The sequence below is a fragment of the Talpa occidentalis genome, unplaced genomic scaffold (genome assembly GCF_014898055.3).
Source record: "Talpa occidentalis isolate TD23 unplaced genomic scaffold, MPIMG_talOcc4v2.1 talOcc4.9, whole genome shotgun sequence".
Lineage (NCBI taxonomy): Eukaryota > Metazoa > Chordata > Mammalia > Eulipotyphla > Talpidae > Talpa > Talpa occidentalis.
In genome coordinates this window covers 20,799,960-20,817,446 of record NW_023605305.1, presented here as the reverse complement: position 1 = coordinate 20,817,446, position 17,487 = coordinate 20,799,960, and the positions used below count along the sequence as shown (strand labels likewise).

The 17,487-nt window shown below is 36.4% G+C and overlaps 1 protein-coding gene across 11 annotated transcripts in view; it reads left to right on the top strand.

The window, feature by feature from the left end:
- Positions 1–17,487, top strand: part of ZMYM6 (zinc finger MYM-type containing 6) — a 35,712-nt gene that overhangs the window by 12,872 nt on the left and 5,353 nt on the right. For 9 of the 11 annotated variants that reach the window (XM_037500048.2, XM_037500044.2, XM_037500045.2 and 6 more), the window contains 11 exons: positions 150–324; positions 417–608; positions 2,579–2,729; positions 3,509–3,624; positions 4,456–4,731; positions 4,900–5,050; positions 5,589–5,761; positions 6,830–6,977; positions 8,150–8,290; positions 8,688–8,725; positions 16,682–16,774. In XM_037500048.2, coding sequence (XP_037355945.1) covers positions 150–324; positions 417–608; positions 2,579–2,729; positions 3,509–3,624; positions 4,456–4,731; positions 4,900–5,050; positions 5,589–5,761; positions 6,830–6,977; positions 8,150–8,290; positions 8,688–8,725; positions 16,682–16,774 — 1,654 coding nt within the window. The remainder of the gene's footprint in view (positions 1–149; positions 325–416; positions 609–2,578; positions 2,730–3,508; positions 3,625–4,455; positions 4,732–4,899; positions 5,051–5,588; positions 5,762–6,829; positions 6,978–8,149; positions 8,291–8,687; positions 8,726–16,681; positions 16,775–17,487) is intronic. The other 2 variants (XM_037500052.2, XM_037500053.2) reach the window with 1 other exon arrangement.

Sequence of the window (17,487 nt, the reverse complement as noted above, 5' to 3'; positions counted from 1 at the left end):
GTTTCTAGATACCTTATCCAGGGCCAGCCATTTTCTGTCCCTAATAAACTATAACTGTCCATAATAAATCTAGTTATCTTAGCTCACAAAGAAGAAGAAGTTACAATTATGAAGAGCACATTTCATTTTTGCCTTTCTTATTTTTTTAGAGACATTTTAAATCCAAAGGATGTGATTACAACCCAATTTGAAAATTCCTCTCCTAGCAAATATTTCTGCAGCCAATCATGCCTTTCTTCTTATGAGCTAAAGAAAAAGCCTGTTGTTACCATATATACCCATAACATTTCAACTAAGTGCAGTATGTGTCAAAAGAATGCTGATGTAAGTTATATTTTACTTTTATTGGGATTCTGCTGAAAGGTCAGAGATTTTTAACTGGCTCTGCTTATTTTTTATGTGTTTTTGTTTCCTAGATTCGATTTGAAGTTAAATATCAAAATGTGCTACATGGTCTTTGTAGTGATGCCTGTTTTTCAAAATTTCACTCTACCAACAATCTTACCATGAACTGTTGTGAGAACTGTGGAAGTTATTGCTATAGTAGCTCTGGTCCTTCCCACTCCCAGAAGGTTTTTAGTTCAACAAGTGTCACAGCATATAAACAGGTATGAATATCAGTCTCTTGCATGTAGTTAGACTCACACCTTGATTGACTGCACAGGGATGAAATGCAAAATAAAAGCATGACGGCCTCCCCTGGTGGCGCAGCGGTTGAGCGCTGGGCTGTGAAGCTGCCCGCAGCAGCCTCTGCAGCGCCGGTTCTATCCCTAGCCGCCAGCGAGGGTCCCACATGGCGCGCAGACTTCTCCTGCCGCCCGCTGCTCTCCTCAGCAGTGTACTTCGGTTCTTCGGCCTGTTTTGCTCCCCACTCTGGCTCTGGTGGATTCTCTCACCCTCCCGTGCTTCTGACTGTGCCCGGTGCTTGTATAGATAAATAAATCTTCTAAAAAATAAATAAATAAATAAAAGCATGAGCTCTTCCTATCAGTTGATCCTGAACCTAATGTGTGATTTCCCCTCCAGAAAAATAGAATAGAATCTGATGTTGTAAATTGACTGTGGTGGAGAGGGAATATAAATGAACTACATCATTTTTTAGTTTCCTTCATAAATGTTATTTCATTATCTACTACTAGTGGAAAATATTTCATGATATATTGATAGTGAAGATAATGCCATTTTGTAAATTATGATGAAGAGTTAAACAATTATAAAATTAGTCTAAAGGAAGCGCTATTAGAATACTTGATAAATAAATTTTTATTTATCAATAATGGATTCATATGGTTACTAATGTGTCAATTATTGCTTAAAAGGATATAAATGATAATTTACATATATAGTTTATATATGTATATTTTGAAAAGGATACAAATGATAAACATTTTTTTCAGTTAGCAGGTTTATTAATTTTTAATTCCTCTGGATAGTAGGTAATTTACATTCATCTTTGAAAAGTATCCCGTGTCTGGGAGTTGCCACTTTTGGCAGCTGGTTACTGTTATAGGAAGAGAATCCAGGTTTTTTTCACATGTATGGTCCAAAAGTCAGTCCATTCCTAATTTTGTTACTGATTTTATACTCCATCAATTACATAAATGATATTTTTCTTTTAACCAGGAAGATTATGTAGTGAAATTTCACAATTTATATTTTCTTACCATTTACTTCCTCATATAATTTTTTTTTTAAAGATTTATTTATATACGTATATAAGAGTTGGGGTACAGGCCAGAGATGTGGGGGGTAGAGGACTCACCAGAGATAGAATGGGGAACAGAACAGGTAGACTGACTGAAACACACTGCTGAGGGAAGCAGCAGGCGAGACAGGAGAGGTCTGCTTTGCCATGTGGGTTGCTCCCTGGCCGGCCAGGGATCAAACTCGTGCTGCATAGGCTGTGATCGCTTCATAGTGTGGTGCTTAACCCCTTGCGCCACCAGGGAGGCTCCTCATATAATTTTTTATTGAGAAAACTTATATTGTATCAGTGGCAGCATACTGTAGTTGTTAGGACCTAGACTTTGGAGTCCGATGAAATAAGCTTAATCCTTACTTTTCCTTTTGTTAATTTGAATGTAAACTTTTTGTTCATATCATTTTTTATGTACCTCACTGTGTTGTTGGCCTTGCACATGGTAAGCACTCAGTAAGTAGTAATATTGGTATTTATATAATTTAAAGAGTTTCACCAGATGAGTAACCTTAAAGTTGGTAGACTCTCTTAGATTAATGCCAAGTATGTATTGAGGATGGCCTTTGATGGATGTATTACCTGATCTTCTTTGATTATTTATAAGAAAAATGTGTCTACTTAAGTCATTACTTTCAATGTGTATTATAGCTGCTAATATATCTACTTGAGTAGTTATTAATTTTCCTGAGTTCATATTTTTTAATTGTCCATATCCCAACTTTCAGAAAAGTCTGTACTTGGTGTTATCTCATTGTCATGCTCAAATATTTCAGGCAAAGCCAGTGGTTCTAGGTAGCTTTTCTTGTTTTTTTCCTTGAATAATATGTACACATGTATGATTGTACTAAATAGCTAAATGTTATTTTGTTTTCTTGATAGAATTCAGCCCAAACTCCTCCTTATGCCTTGGGGAAATCATTGAGGCCTTCAGCTGAAATGGTTGAGACTACAAATGACTCAGGAAAAACAGAGCTTTTCTGTTCTATTAATTGCTTATCTGCTTACAGAATTAAGACAGTTACTTCTTCAGGTAATGTTTAAATTTGGCCAATTAACCATTTGGTAATTATTGAAGAGGTATATAACTGATTTTGATATAAACTAAAAAAAAAAAAAGCCCACACAAAAAAACCTAAATTTATCCCTATAGTTAAATAAAATCCTAACATTGATTTAGTTTCTAAGGACTAATAAGGGGAGATATTTTATCACTGCTTTTCTTTTTTTTTTTTTTTAAATATTAAATTTTATTTTTATATTCCCCCATACAATTGCAAACGCCCCATTCTGACCCCAATCCTTCCCCTCCCGCCCCCCCACCCCCCAAAAAGTGTCTCTGGTTCATAGTTTTTTTGTTGATTTTGATTTTCACTTTCTTATATTCATTTTCCTGGTCCCTTATTTAAGTTTTCTAGATTCCTGCTATGAGTGAGACCATCCGGTATTTTTCTTTTTCTTTTTGGCTTATTTCGCTGAGCATGATCCCTTCCAGTGCCATCCATGTTGCTGCAAATTGCATGTGTTTATCTTTTTTGAATGCTGTCACTGCTTTTCTTGATTGGGATATTTACTTTGTGGTCTTCTATATGAAAAGAAAGAAAAAACACTTATGAGTTCCATGGTAATTTTTGTATAAGTTGGACTTAATTGAGATTAACTGTAGTTATCTTTACAGGTTATGGTAAAGTTCCTTGATTTTTGTTTTGTATATTATAGAGTTGTTTTTTTTTTTTTGTTCTCCTAATACATTTTTTGATCATTTGTTGATTTCTTTCACTTATTCATTGGTTTTTACTTTTTGTTTCCAAGGTGTCCAGGTTTCATGTCATAGTTGTAAAACCTCCGCAATCCCTCAGTATCATCTAGCCATGTCTAATGGAACTATATACAGTTTCTGCAGCTCCAGTTGTGTAGTAGCTTTCCAGGTATGATCTAAGGTAGTTTTTTGCCTCTGCAATTCTCTTAGGGTTGGTCTATGGAAAAGTGTTAACTGCTGAAGATTCATACTTGAAATTTAATTTTGTTAGAAAAAAGATTTCTGTTCAGTTGTGGTCCTTGAGTTTTTATATGCAAAATATCAGAGCCAAGGTTATGCTTTCTTTCTTTTTCAAAGTCCTCACCTAAACTGCCCTTCCATACCACTTTCTCCCTTGGCTTTATTCCTTTCAAAAGCATGGAAACTATGATAGGGTTTGGATAGATGATATGGCGATGTGATGATATGTCACTTCCTCTTATCCTGAGCCATATAAAAAAATGACTCCTGGCATGGAATTGTAAGCCTCTGTTTATTTGTCCCATTTTCTCCTCATTCTCTGCAGTACATGGAGAAAGAGTAGAGTTTAATGATTCTCCAGGATGGGAAGATGCTTGATGCAACGTCCCTGGTACCAGAGAGAAAGACTATTCTTTCTGGCCTCTGTGTTAATAGCCGTCAGAAGGTGGTTGGTGACGGGAATGCAGGTGGTGTGTATCGTGGTGGGAAAAGAGAGGCCTGCCCTAATTTATTGGAATTATAACCAGTGGAAAGCCTGAATTTCAGTCCTTAGCCTTTTAATGTTACCTTTCTCAGTCTTTCTATTCTGGACTGTTTTAATCCTTCCATTCTCGAAGTTTGCCATTTAAACCCTTTCTGTGAATTACTTTATAAATTTTAAAAAAATGTTTGGAGAATTTATTTATTAAAATGAGAAAAAGAAAATCACCAAGTTATGTTATTACTCAGTTGATAAAATCTTTACCTTATTTGTGTTCAGAATGTATTTAACAAACCAAAAGGAACAAACTCTTCAGTGGTGCCCCTGTCTCAGGGCCAAGTGGTTGTAAGCCAGCCCTCCAGGTCTGCAGTGTCAGAAGGAGGAGGTAACACCTCTGCCGTTTCCCCCAGCAACATCAGTGGCTCTGTCGCAGCCAGTGTCCAGCCTGTTGCTGCCCAATCCCAGCAAGTTGCTTCCACCCATACAGTTGTAAAACTCAAGTGTCAGCACTGTAACCATCTGTTTGCCACAAAACCGGAACTTCTGTTTTACAAGGTAAAGAGAGATCATAAAAGGGGTTGAATATAAACTTATCCATTAGAAACATTTTCATCTTTTCATCTTTGATGATTACCCAGTTTGCTTTGAAATCAGAAGGAAGAGGATTTCTTAAAGATGAAGTAACTGTATAGTTAGATCTTAATGACTATTCCTTCTTTCCAGGGAAAGATGTTTCTGTTTTGTGGCAAGACTTGTTCTGATGACTACAAAAAGAAAAATAAAGTCATGGCAATGTGTGACTACTGCAAACTGCAGAAAATTATAAAGGAGACTGTGCGATTCTCAGGGGTTGATAAGCCATTCTGTAGTGAAGGTACATAAAAAAACTCAGTTTTATCCACAGAACATAGTTTTTATGAAGTAATTTATGATGAGTTGGACTATTAATTCACAATTTTTTTGAGGTATAATTTGAGGCTTTTTGATTGAATTTATGCTTAATTTGCTTCAACATCTATCCTTATTAAATGTTATAATAACTCTCAATAAAGAAAAACTTTGGGAATATAATTGGATCAATGGTATCAGTATGGAGTTTAGAAAATTTCTTTGTGAGCTTAGCTGTGATGTCAGAGATGTTTTTGTTCTTGCACTCATCAGTAAAGAGGGTACTTAAGCAACTACTACTTTTTGGCTTAAGAAACTTATAGTTTTGAATATAGGTAGCCTATTATTTAGACTATATTTGAAAGGTGATATGAGTTTGTTTTGTGACTATAGACTGTCCTTTAACCTAGAGGCAAAGATTGATTCAGGTTGAAATGGTATATGAGACTGTAAAAACTCACTTAACCTCCTCCAAGTTAATGTAAATTTGATGGTTTTTTTCTATCATCCCTTTTGGTTCTCAGTTTGCAAGTTCCTCTCTGCCCGTGATTTTGGAGAACGATGGGGAAACTACTGTAAGATGTGTAGTTATTGTTCACAGACATCCCCTAATTTGGTAGAAAATCGATTGGAGGGCAAATTAGAAGAGTTTTGTTGTGAAGATTGCATGTCCAAATTTACAGTTCTGTTTTATCAGGTAATATACCTTTTTGATTTTCTTAAATTAGTACAAATCATTTTCTATTTAAAATACATTTAAATTATGTGAAGAATAATTTGGTATGTAGAGCTATGTAAAATAAAAAATGGGCTTTTCAAACAATTCAGTTGAATATAAACAGGAAATCTGAAGACTGTTGTTGTTTAAAGTATATTCCTTTTATTTTTATTTATTTATTTATTTTTTGCTTGTTTATAAAAGGCACATTGACCTTATTTATAATTTTGAGTTCTTTCAAATTAAACTTTGCCTTTAAGTGACTTACTCAGAAGGTTACTACTCTGAGGAATTTGAAGGTAGACCTTGTTCTTACTTCATAGGTCAAATGACTGTGATTGACCTCCTTATCCACCTCCTTTTTAAAAAATTACCTTTTTGAAAGGCTAATAATGAAAGCTATAACTAATTGAACTGCTAATGCATGTCTGGTGCTCCCTAAGTGTTCTTCACAACCCTAAGAGGTAGGTATATTGTTGCCAGTTTACAAATTAGGAAAAATAATAAGGTCCAGGGAGGTTAAATATTGTGCCCTTGAAGAAGCTGGTAGGTGACAGATGGATAGCACCTGTAACACTCCAGTGAAATCACCTACCCCCTAAAATATAATTTTCCTGTGGGAGGTGTATGTCATTTTATAATTATATGATGAGGATCTATCACAGTACTCAAGACAAGGGACAGTTAGATATTTGTTGAATAAATCAAAATTTTTATGACTCCAAGCTTATATTCTTTCTACCTCAATTATTGCCTCTTAACCTTTTAAAAGTAGATTCTGTCTTTAGATTCCTTTATTGGTAATTTTTCTAAGATCAACTTTTATATTTTCTTGATTGATAGCATTTATATGTAACAAATAAGTAAGTGTGTGTATATTTTAACCACAGTATTTTAAGTTAGGAGCCTTACATTTTATGAGCTCATTCATGTGAAATGATCTTATTCATATATCCTGTTTTCGTAGTGCCTTCTGGTTTTATGATTGTTCTCTTTTCATTATTTTATAGTTTTAAGCCTGTCCTGCCTTACAAATTTCTTTCTTAGATGGCCAAGTGTGATGGTTGTAAACGACAGGGTAAGCTAAGTGAATCCATAAAATGGCGAGGAAACATCAAACATTTCTGTAACCTATTTTGTGTCTTGGAGTTTTGTCATCAGCAAATTACAAATGACTCTCTTTCACAAAAAAAAGGTAAAGTTAAACTTGGCTAATGATATTCTTATGCCAGTGCTAGGAATATTATCAGTATACATAGTTCCAATAATATACTAAGAAGAAAATTTCACTGGCTTCAAATAATCTGAATTTCCTTAAATTTTTCTGTAAGAGTTTTTAAAGATTGTCCTTGAGAGAATAGTAATCCTATTGCCTTTTATTATCATAATGAAACACATCAAGAAATCAATGTGTTATAAGCACTAAGTTTATAGGAAAATTAGATTTGATTGCTTTTGATTGGATTTATCTGTACATCAGTAACTTACAATAAGAGATATATGCTGTTTAGTTAATAAACTAGATATTAAAATAGAAAATCAGGGCAAACAGAGGGGGAAAAAGTAAAATAGTTGTTGTTACTGGTGTAAGATTTGATCCATAGCTCACTTATAGCCAAGGGAAGAAGAATAACACATTAATTATAGCACAGAAAATAAAGTAGACCAGTTCTTCATGGGAAGCAAAGTTTTTCCTGGCTAAGAAAGAAATAATTTTGCAACTAGGACAGCTAATGTGTTCAAAATATCCATATGAATAGGTATGTGGCATGTTCTTAAAGTAGCTCCCCAACGTAGTACTTCTGTGAGTTATATTAAAAATACTTATGATTATGTTCTCCTATCAAAGCGTGGAGTGCTGCTGAATTGACAGAATCCACATGCTTTGGATCCTTACTACCTGGTCCTTGCCTCCCTTTGTAATAGTCTTATTAATAATCACTTTCATCACATATGTTGTATGCTAATCTTTTGTGTGGGCCATCCATTCCCAGAGACCTAAGATGGTATAATGTGAATTAACAAAACGGCTGCTTGTGTAGATGGGCTACTACTTCAACTTATTTATAAAAAATTATGTTAAATTTTTATTTGAAGCAACTTTAAGTATAGAAATTTTAATATTTATTAATAGAAAAACCCAGTTAATCCTGCAACTAACTCCTTTATTTTTACCTATTAAATAATACTTGAGGTAGAGAATCAGACTCTCTTTAGCCCTGATTAGCGAACACTAATATAACAGAATAACCAATCCCAATGTTAGACAGATGTTTGCATTGTAACTTGAAGACTTAATTGTTAGGAGTTTTTTTGTGTGATCCTTTTGCTTATCCTAGGTCTCACCTTTCTGTTTATTTTAATTAGTAAATATTTCTAAGCCAAAAATTGCTCCAATGGAACTCTCTCCTGCAACGACAAACACAACACCAGTTATAATCAATGTGGTGTCACTGGCAAAAGTATCTCCTGCCCAGTCCACAGGGAATACTAACAGTGTTTTAGAAGGTATGATTTGCTATAAAGGCATTTGGTTAGACTATAATGGTGAGTGTTAATTACATTTATATGCGAAAAAATCCCCCTTTGTCTCTTGAGGGAAGTGGGTAGCAAGCAGGGTGGCATTGGTAGTGAAGGAAGTGGTATGTATAGTTTATTTTTTTAAGAACCCACATGATTTTAATGTACGTGCCTTTGACAATGGAAATTCTAATACATTAGGATGGGATTGGGGCCTAGGAATTATTACCTTACCAAGCCCCCCAGGTCGTATTGATGCCAAGTTTACTTGGACCATTTTTTGAGAAATTCTGATCTAAGCTCTACTGAGCTTAGTGAGGGGAAAATAACTTCTTAATTTCTATATTTTCTGGGGACAGTAAATGTATATTTTAATTTATAACAGGAGCGGTTACTAAGGAGGCAACAGAGATCGTAGAAGATGTAAGTTTTATTGTTAATATTTTTCCTGATAATGACATTTAGGATTATTTTATTTTGGATACAGGCATACCTCATTTTATCGCACTTCACTTTTATTGCTCTTCGCAGATAATTGCATTTTTCATAAATTGAAGGTTTGTGTCAGCCCCGTGTTGGAGGTCTGTAGGAGCCATTTTTCTACTTGCATGTGCTCACTTTATGTTTCTGTGTCACATTTCGGTAATTCTCACAATAGTTCGAACTATTTCATTATTACATTTGTTTTGGTGACCTGTAATCAGTAATCTTTGATTACCATTGTAGTTGTTTTGAGGTGCCAAAAACTATGCTCATATAAAACAGAAACTTAATCCATAAATGTTTGTGTGTTCTGACTGTTCCAGCCACCTGCTCTTCCCCATTTCTCTCCTTCTCCTGTGGCTTCCCTAGTCTCTGAGACAACAATAATGAAATTAGACCTTTGGTAACCCTGTATTGGCCTCTAAGTATTCAAGTGAAAGGAAGAGTCACTCATCTCTCACTCTAACTCTAAAGCTAGAAGCGATTAAACTTAGTAAGGTCGGCTTGCTGCAAGCTGAAATAGGCTGAAAACTAGGCCTCTTGTGTCACTTTGTCAAGTTGTGAATGCAAAGGAAATCTTGAAGGAAATTAAAAGTGCTATTCCAGTAAATATATGCATGATAAGAAAGTGAAACACTGTTGGTGATAAGAAGAAAGTTTTAGTAGTCTGGATAGATCAAATATTCCATAACATTCCCTTAAGCCAAAGCCTAATCCAAAGCAAGTCTCCATTTTTTTTTAAAAATTTATTTATTTATGCATACAAGAGCTGGGGTACAGGCTAGAGGTGCAGGGCGTGAGAGGATTCACCAGTGACAGAGTGGGGAACAGAACAGGCAGACTGACTGAAATACACTGCTGAGGGGAACAGTAGGCAAGACAGGAGAGGTCTGCTGCGGCATGTGGATAGTTCCCTGGCCAGCCAGAGATCGAACTCATGTTGCAGAGGATAGCTTCACGGTGCTGTGCTGAATTCCTTGTGCCACCAGGGAGGCCCTGAGAGCATTTCTGTTTGCAGTTTAGTCTTTAAAAGAAGTGAAGTAATATGTTATGAACCAGCTAGACCCCTAATAAGAATGCACTCCTGATTTATTGTGTGTGTTCTGACACCTTAATTTCTTTAAGTACTTAATAATGCCATTTAGCTGCTTTTTTTGCCCTTTTACTATATCCAAGTATTTTTCCTTAGACTAGAAAGTCTTGAAAAGTTCAGTGTTGACATTTTATGCATCTGTGCATCATTTGAGACTGAAAATAGTGTAAAGTAAAAACATTTAAATTCCCATTTTATTTATCAAGTTGAAATATTGAGAAACTTTCCAAAATTAAAATTTTTTGTAGAAATGCATAATTTCAAATCTGGCATGCTGAAAGGATTGCAGCTATGTCATTGTTGTCCAGAGTCAGCATCATTTTAGCAGGAAAACAAAATTGTCAATATTATGTGAACCTAATATGTTGGATCTTGGATTAGTGTTATTGATGATTGTTGTGCTAGTCTCTCTTTTTTTTTTTTAAAGATTTATTTATTTATTTATACAAGCACTGGGTATAGTCAGAAGCTCGGGAGGGTGAGAGAATTCACCAGAGGCAGAGCAGAGAGCAGAGCAGGCAGACTGACGAAGTACACTGCTGAGGAGAGCAGCGGGCGGCGGGAGAGTTCTGTGCACCATGTGGGACCCTTGCCGGTGGCCAGGGATCGAACCGGAGCTGCAGAGGCTATGGGCAGCAGCTTCGTAGCCCAGTGCTTAACTGCTGTGCCACCGGGGAGGCACTGTGCTAGTCCCTTAACATTTACTTGTGTTACAGTTACAAGTGATTTTTTTTAATAACATTGTCATTCAAGTTCATTTCTTGGTGGTGCTAGTGCTAAAAAAGTATGCCCACAATTTAATAAATTTGGAACATAAGTTAGATGTGATAAAACTCTGAAGACCAGACCACTGCCATGATATTCTCTGCTGTTAATTTAGGAGCATGAACCTTGCTGAATATTAGAGATAATGCTCAAAAAAAAAACCCCCCCCAAAACAGCTTTAAAGTAGGTATACCCTTTAATTGCCAAAATTGTCTTATAAAACAGGCAAGGATAATGGAATGCATGAAAGAAAGCCTGGTAACCCAGTGGTAAGAGCAGTGTGCTATAATGTACCCTTCAGGTCACGCTGTCATCTGTGCTAAGGCATGAAGTATTTTTTGTGATTTGAAAAGAGGTGACATTGAGACAAAAAGGTTAGCTACAACTCACAGCTGACTTTCTAATTTTATTTTATTTTATTTTTTTAAAGATTTATTTATTTATACAAGCACCAGGTAGAGTCAGAGGCACGGGAGGGTGAGAGAATTCACCAGAGACAGAGCGCGGAACAGAACAGGCAGACTGATTAAATACACTGCTGAGGGGAGCAGCGGGCGCGGCAGGAGAGGTCTGTCGCGCCATGTGGGACCCTTGCCAGTGACTGGGGATCGAACTGGCGCTGCAGAGGCTGCGGGCAGCTTTGCAGCCCAGCGCTCAACCCTTGCGCCACCAGGGGAGGCCCTGACTTTCTAATTTTAAAGCCCACCAAGGTTTTAAGAGCTAACTCTGAAGCTATCAAAACATTTCAGCTTTACCATAATTTAAGGAGGTTTTAACTTGGAAGATTACATCTGCTAATAATCTGTGAAAGTGGTAAAGAAGTAGATTTGTGAAATTTGATGGAGGAGATTTTGCTTGAGTTGTGAATGGGATGAAAGATAAAATCTTGTTTGGGTTGTTTGCCATGGATTAATAAAAGAAGACTTGCCAAATTAGAAAAAACAAAGGTAGCTGGAAGAGGTCCTCTGCAATTAACCTGGCCTTCAGGGCATCAGCTAGTAGTGGTGACTGACAAAGACTTTTGACCATTTTTCATCAATAGTAGCTTTTTCTGGAGATTATCCAAATGCGGATTACTGTTCTATGGTGGCAGGGTGAGAGATGGGAAGTGTGTCTGCCTATCAAGAAATCTTAGTGAAAAAGAAAACAGAAAATCATGTCAGATTAATTTGTTAGCAAAAGTCTTACAGTGAATTAGGCCACCGTTTACTATATAGAGACATAGCTTGTCCTAATTTGATACCACTTAACTCTCCTGTTTGTTTTGTTTGAAGATGATATGATGATGATGATAACGAAGATGATAATGGTCACTTGTCTTATTTTCACGCACTTTCCTCATTAGTTAGTGAAATATTTTTAGCTTTGTAGTTATTTTTATATTACTTATTGTGCATAAATGATATTTAAAATTTATGCAGTTACTGTGTTTGCAGCTATCTTTGTTATTAACTCATAATTAAGGAATTGGTATATTATGTTTTATATTGATGTGTATTATAAAAATATTCTGTATTGCTTATAGATTTATTTTCTCCGAGAATGCATCCCTCCTCTGCTTTATATGTATGGGACAATTAGTCTTGAGTTATATTAGTTTTGAATTATTTAGGGTTTTCAGAAACAGCATCATATTAAATGTGACTGTCCTATATGTCTTCCCTGAGAACATCTCTAATTCACCTCTCATTTTAACTGTGTTACAAAATGGCCTTGATTAATATTTTCAGTTTAGTCTATAAAAAGTATAATAATAAATAATGTAGTACTCTTGTGATTAAAAAAAAAAAAACAGGGCCTCCCCGGTGGCTCAGCGGTTGAGCGCTGGGTTGCGAAGCTGCCCGCAGCCTCTGCAGTGCCGGTTCGATCCCCGGCTGCTCCCCGGCCACCGGAGGAGGGTCCCACATGGTGCGCAGACCTCCCCTGCCGCCCGCTGCTCCCCTCAGCAGTGTCCTTCGGTCCTTCTGTCTGCTCTGCTCCCTGCTCTGGCTCTGGTGAATTCTCTCACCCTCCCACGCTTCTGACTGTACCCAGTGCATGTATAAACAAAACAAATAAATAAATTTAAAAAAAAAAAAACAGTTTAAGAATCTTGTTTCTCTGGGACTTTAGTATGAATCTCCTTAAAGTCATTTAAATTATCTTAAATTTGGGGGAAATTCCCATATCTCCAAGAAAGTACAAAGAAGGAAATCTATAAAAGTCAGCAAGAACTTTTCCTTTAAAAGTCTAAATAGTAACTATTTTAGGCTTTGGAGTTATGTGATCTCTGTTGAAACTCCTCACCTCTGCCATTGTAAGGTAGAAATAACCATAGTCAATAAAAATGAGTCACTGTGTGCTATTAAAACTTTGTTTACAGAAATAGGTGGTGGACTGGTTTTGTCCATGAACCATGCATTCCAATCCCTGCTCCATTGGATTCTCACCATCTTGATATTTGGCTCATTTGCCCACCTCCTTTTTAAAAAAAAATTCTACGTTTTTTGTTTTGTATTTACTATCAGCTTTTCACACCCCTAGATGCCACTACTATTATCATTTTAGTGTATGTCTTTTCAGTCCATTTTTAATTTTTTACATTTATGTATATAAATCCATGGAAAATATTAATACTGTTGTTAAAAAAATCCATGTGACACTTAATAGATTTGGAGCATTCCTGTTGACTGCTGTATAGTATTATAGGTACCACATTTTATTTATGCTTTGTCCAATTGAGGAATGTTAGGTTGCTTCCAGTTTATCACTGTTAGAAATCTCTGCTACAATGAACATTCTTTTACGTGTTTTCTTGTGTGCAGGTGTTTGTAGTGTGGATATGGAAGAGGGGAATTTTAGGGTCAATGTGTATTTGCACTTTTAGTTTTCCTTCAGAGTTGTTTCTATTTTTACTCCCACCAGCAGTTTACAATTGTACCAATTTCCCACAGCAGCACCATCATTTTAGTGTTTGTCAGATCAAAGGTTGGTTTTTTTTTTTTGCCATTCTGTTTGATAACTTTCTATTTGTCTTATTTTGCATGTCCCCCTATTACTAGCGAGTTTGCTTATATTCCTGTTTTTTGACATTTGAAATTTTCTTTTCTTTGAATTTCCCTCATTTTTATGTTAAATTGTCTTTTTCTTATTTATAGAATTTGGCATATTCTGTGTCCCCCTCCTCCCTTTCTGTTCATCATTTTCATCAACACGGAAACAGTAAGACTTCTTATTAACACTGTGTGCTCCAGAAACTCTCTTATTTCTCTGCTCTCCATAATCCTTGCCTCTACTCACTGCTTCTCTTTTCTTATCTGTTACCTTTCTTTAGCTCACACCAAGCAGGCTTTTGTCTGGACAGCTCCACTGAAACTGATCTTTGTCAAAGTCATCTGTCTTATTTCGCTAAGTCCAGTGGTTAGTTTTCAGTTCTCATCTTGCCAGGCTTTCAGTAACATTTAACACACTGATCTTGCCTTTCTTCTTGAATTGTCGTCTTCATTACACTCCCAGACATCAGACATGGCACTTTTCTCAATTTCTGTAACTCCTAGGGGATTTTCACAGTTCTGTGGTTTTAAACACTATCTTGATGGTGGCTGGTTCTCAGATTTACTTCTCTTGCCCTGACCTCTGAGTTTCAGATTCATGTGTCCAACTGCCTGCTTGACATTTATCCTTAAATCAATAATAACCATCTCAAACAACATGTCTAAAATAGAACCTTTTATTTTCTTCAGACTCCTTTTTCAGTATTCCCTATTTCTTAACCACTCCTATTGCTACAACCTTAGTCAGAGCCACCGTTGTCTTCAGGATTATTGCAGCAACCTCCCCCCACCGTCCTGCTTCCATTCTTGCTTTTTGCAGATTTTTTCTCCATACTCTTGCCAGAATGATCTTAAAACACAAATCAGGCTGTGTAACCCCACCGCTTAAAGACCTTCAATGAAATTCTGAAGAATGAAGAAGGGGAAGAGCTATTTTCCAAAATCATAGGAAAACTACAAATTTTTATATTAAGCTACCTAGTTAAAACAACAGTACTGTAATCATGAGTAGACAAACAGCTCTAGAGAAGAAGCCCAGAAGTAGATCCAAATATATATATGAATATATGAAATATATATATGAATTTAGAAGTAATAAAGTTAGCATTTCAGATCAGTTGAAGAAATCTAGATTATTCAATAAATAAATTAGTATTGTGACAACTGAGTAGATATGGAAGAAAATGAAGTTGGGATTTCTACGTCACTCTTTAAATCAAAATGAAGTCCAGGTGGAGAAAAGAAAAGTGAAATGTCAAAAAAAAGAAAAGGTACTAGGAAAAAATATAGGAAAGGAATTTAATAAGGCAGAAGTGGAAAACACCTTTCTAAATATGTCATAAATTCCAGAAGCCATAAAAGATTTGTTAGGGAAAACCAGTTACTTTTCAAAGTCAAAAGACAGGTGAAGAAAGAGCTTGCAACTCTTGTCCTTAAAGGGTATGTTTTTCATATGTGAAGAACTTCCATGAATTAATAAAAAGACCTACCACCCAAAGGAAAATGGATCAAAGTGTGAAACACAGGTTTACAGACTAGGAAATAAAAATATTTCTTAAACATATGCAAAGCTATTCAATTTCAGAGTTAAAGAAATCCCAGATGGAATTACAGTTATATCAGATTGGCAAAGAGGAAAATGATGGATAGCACTGTAAAAACATTTTAATATATTGCTAATAGTGTAAATGGGTAAAACTATAGAGGGCAGTTTAGTAAAACCTGTTAAAATTTAAAATGTAAATATTTTACCCTAGAGTGTCATTTTTAAGAATTTACCCTTTATGTTTTACACATTTATGAAATGAAGTATGTATAAGAATATGAATTGTAGCATTGTTTATAGTAGCGACAGCTTGAAAACAGACTAATTGTTTCATTGGTGGTCCAGGACCATGGTGAATTCTGCCTGAGTTAATGTGGAAATTAGAAAAGGAAATAAGGGCATTCTTGGTCGTGCATGCGGTTGAGTGCAGTGCTGTGAAGCAGTGCCAGTTTGATCCCTGTTGGCCTCGGAGCAACCCACATGGCGAGCATACCTCTCCTGTCTCGCCCGCTGCTCCCCTCAGCAGTGTGTTTCAGTCACTCTGCCTGTTCTGTCCCCCCGCCCCCCAGCTCTGTCTCTAGTGAATCCTCTCACCCTCCTGCGCATCTGGCCTGTACCCCGGTTCTTGTATAAATAAAATAAAATCTTTTAAAAAAAATAAAAAAGGAAAGGAAAGGAAATAGCCCTCCCTGGATAGGTCCTGAAATGCACTCCTCTCTCCAGTTCCACCTGGCAAATGAAGTCCCCTCCAGAAGCATTCACAGTGGCTTTGTTGGAACTTAGTTCAACATGGTATTTTCATACAATGGAATGCCATACAATGCTCTGTATTTACAGGCATAGAGTAGTCTCAAATATAATAAGGGGAGGAGACAAAACCAAAGCTTGCTGCCATTTGTATTTTAAATATCCACACATACATACAAGGCACATGCTTGTACCTTTCTATAGAATATCTCTAAAAGGCAGTTAAAATAGATAATAGTGGCTGCTTCTGAAGAGGCCTGAGTGCGGGAAAAGGGGCCATTTCCTCCCATAGTTTGTTAATTTAATCTTTGAATTTCATCTGATATTACATCAATTCAAAAAAATTGCATAGAATTTTTTTTTTGCAGTATATTCATTTTTGTTAATATACTTTTGACCAACCAGTGTGAGCTCTTCTATAGAAGACCTTATTCTATAGCTATACTAGCACATGTAGACTTCATTTATGTGTAGGAACATTCACTATAGCACTGTTTATAGTAGTAAAAGATTTGTAATGTTTAAATGTTCAGCAGCAGAGACTCTTCATATTACCTATGATACATTGAATGTATAAGGCTGTTACTAGGCAACTTTATACAGTTAAGTAAATATACCTCCGAGACTGCTTGCTAAGTGACAGAGTAGGATGCTGAAGCTTGCTAATAATATGCTGCCGTTTGTAGTCAGAAGTAACTTCTTTAATTACACAGACCACCTCTGGAAGGATACAAGAGACTGGGGACAGTGGTGGTGTGTTCAAGGTTGAGTATGCCCATCTGGCAGAGGGGCAAAGGAAATTTCATGTATGTACTTTTATACCTTTTGAATTATTACATAATTCAGAGTTGTCACATCTATTACCTCTTTGAGAAGAAAATGTTAATATAACCTTCAATATCTTCCCATAAAACTAAAAATACAACTCTTATTTTTTTTTTAAGCTAAGACCTTCTAGAGCCTACACACTTTGGCTTCTGCTTACCTCTCCAAACACATCAATCTAGCCCTTGCTTACTCTTATTTTAGTCTCGCTCTTACCGATGTTCCTAAAGCTTGCCAGGCTCTTTCTGCTTTGGAGCTTTTGCACCTACCATAACTCTGTCTGAAATTCTTTGACCTGAGACCTTTACATGACTTGCTCTTTTGAATATTCAGAAAGTTTCTGTTAAAAAATTGACTCTATGTGCCTCCCCGGTGGCGCAGCGGTTGAGCACTGGGCTGCGAGGCTGCCTGCAGCTTCTGCAGCTCCGGTTTGATCCCCGGCCGTGGGCGGGGGGTCCCACATGGCGAGCAGACCTCTCCTGCTGCTCGCTGCTCCCCTCAGCAGTGTACTTCATCAGTCTGCCTGTTCTGCTCTCTGCCCTGCCTCTGGTGAATTCTCTCACCCTCCCGTGCTTCTGACTGTACCCAGTGCTTGTATAAATAAATAAAATAAAATCTTAAAAAAAAAAAATTGACTCTAAAGTTACCTTTATCCATTCCCTTACTCTGCTTTATTTCTTTCCAAGGTTCTTAT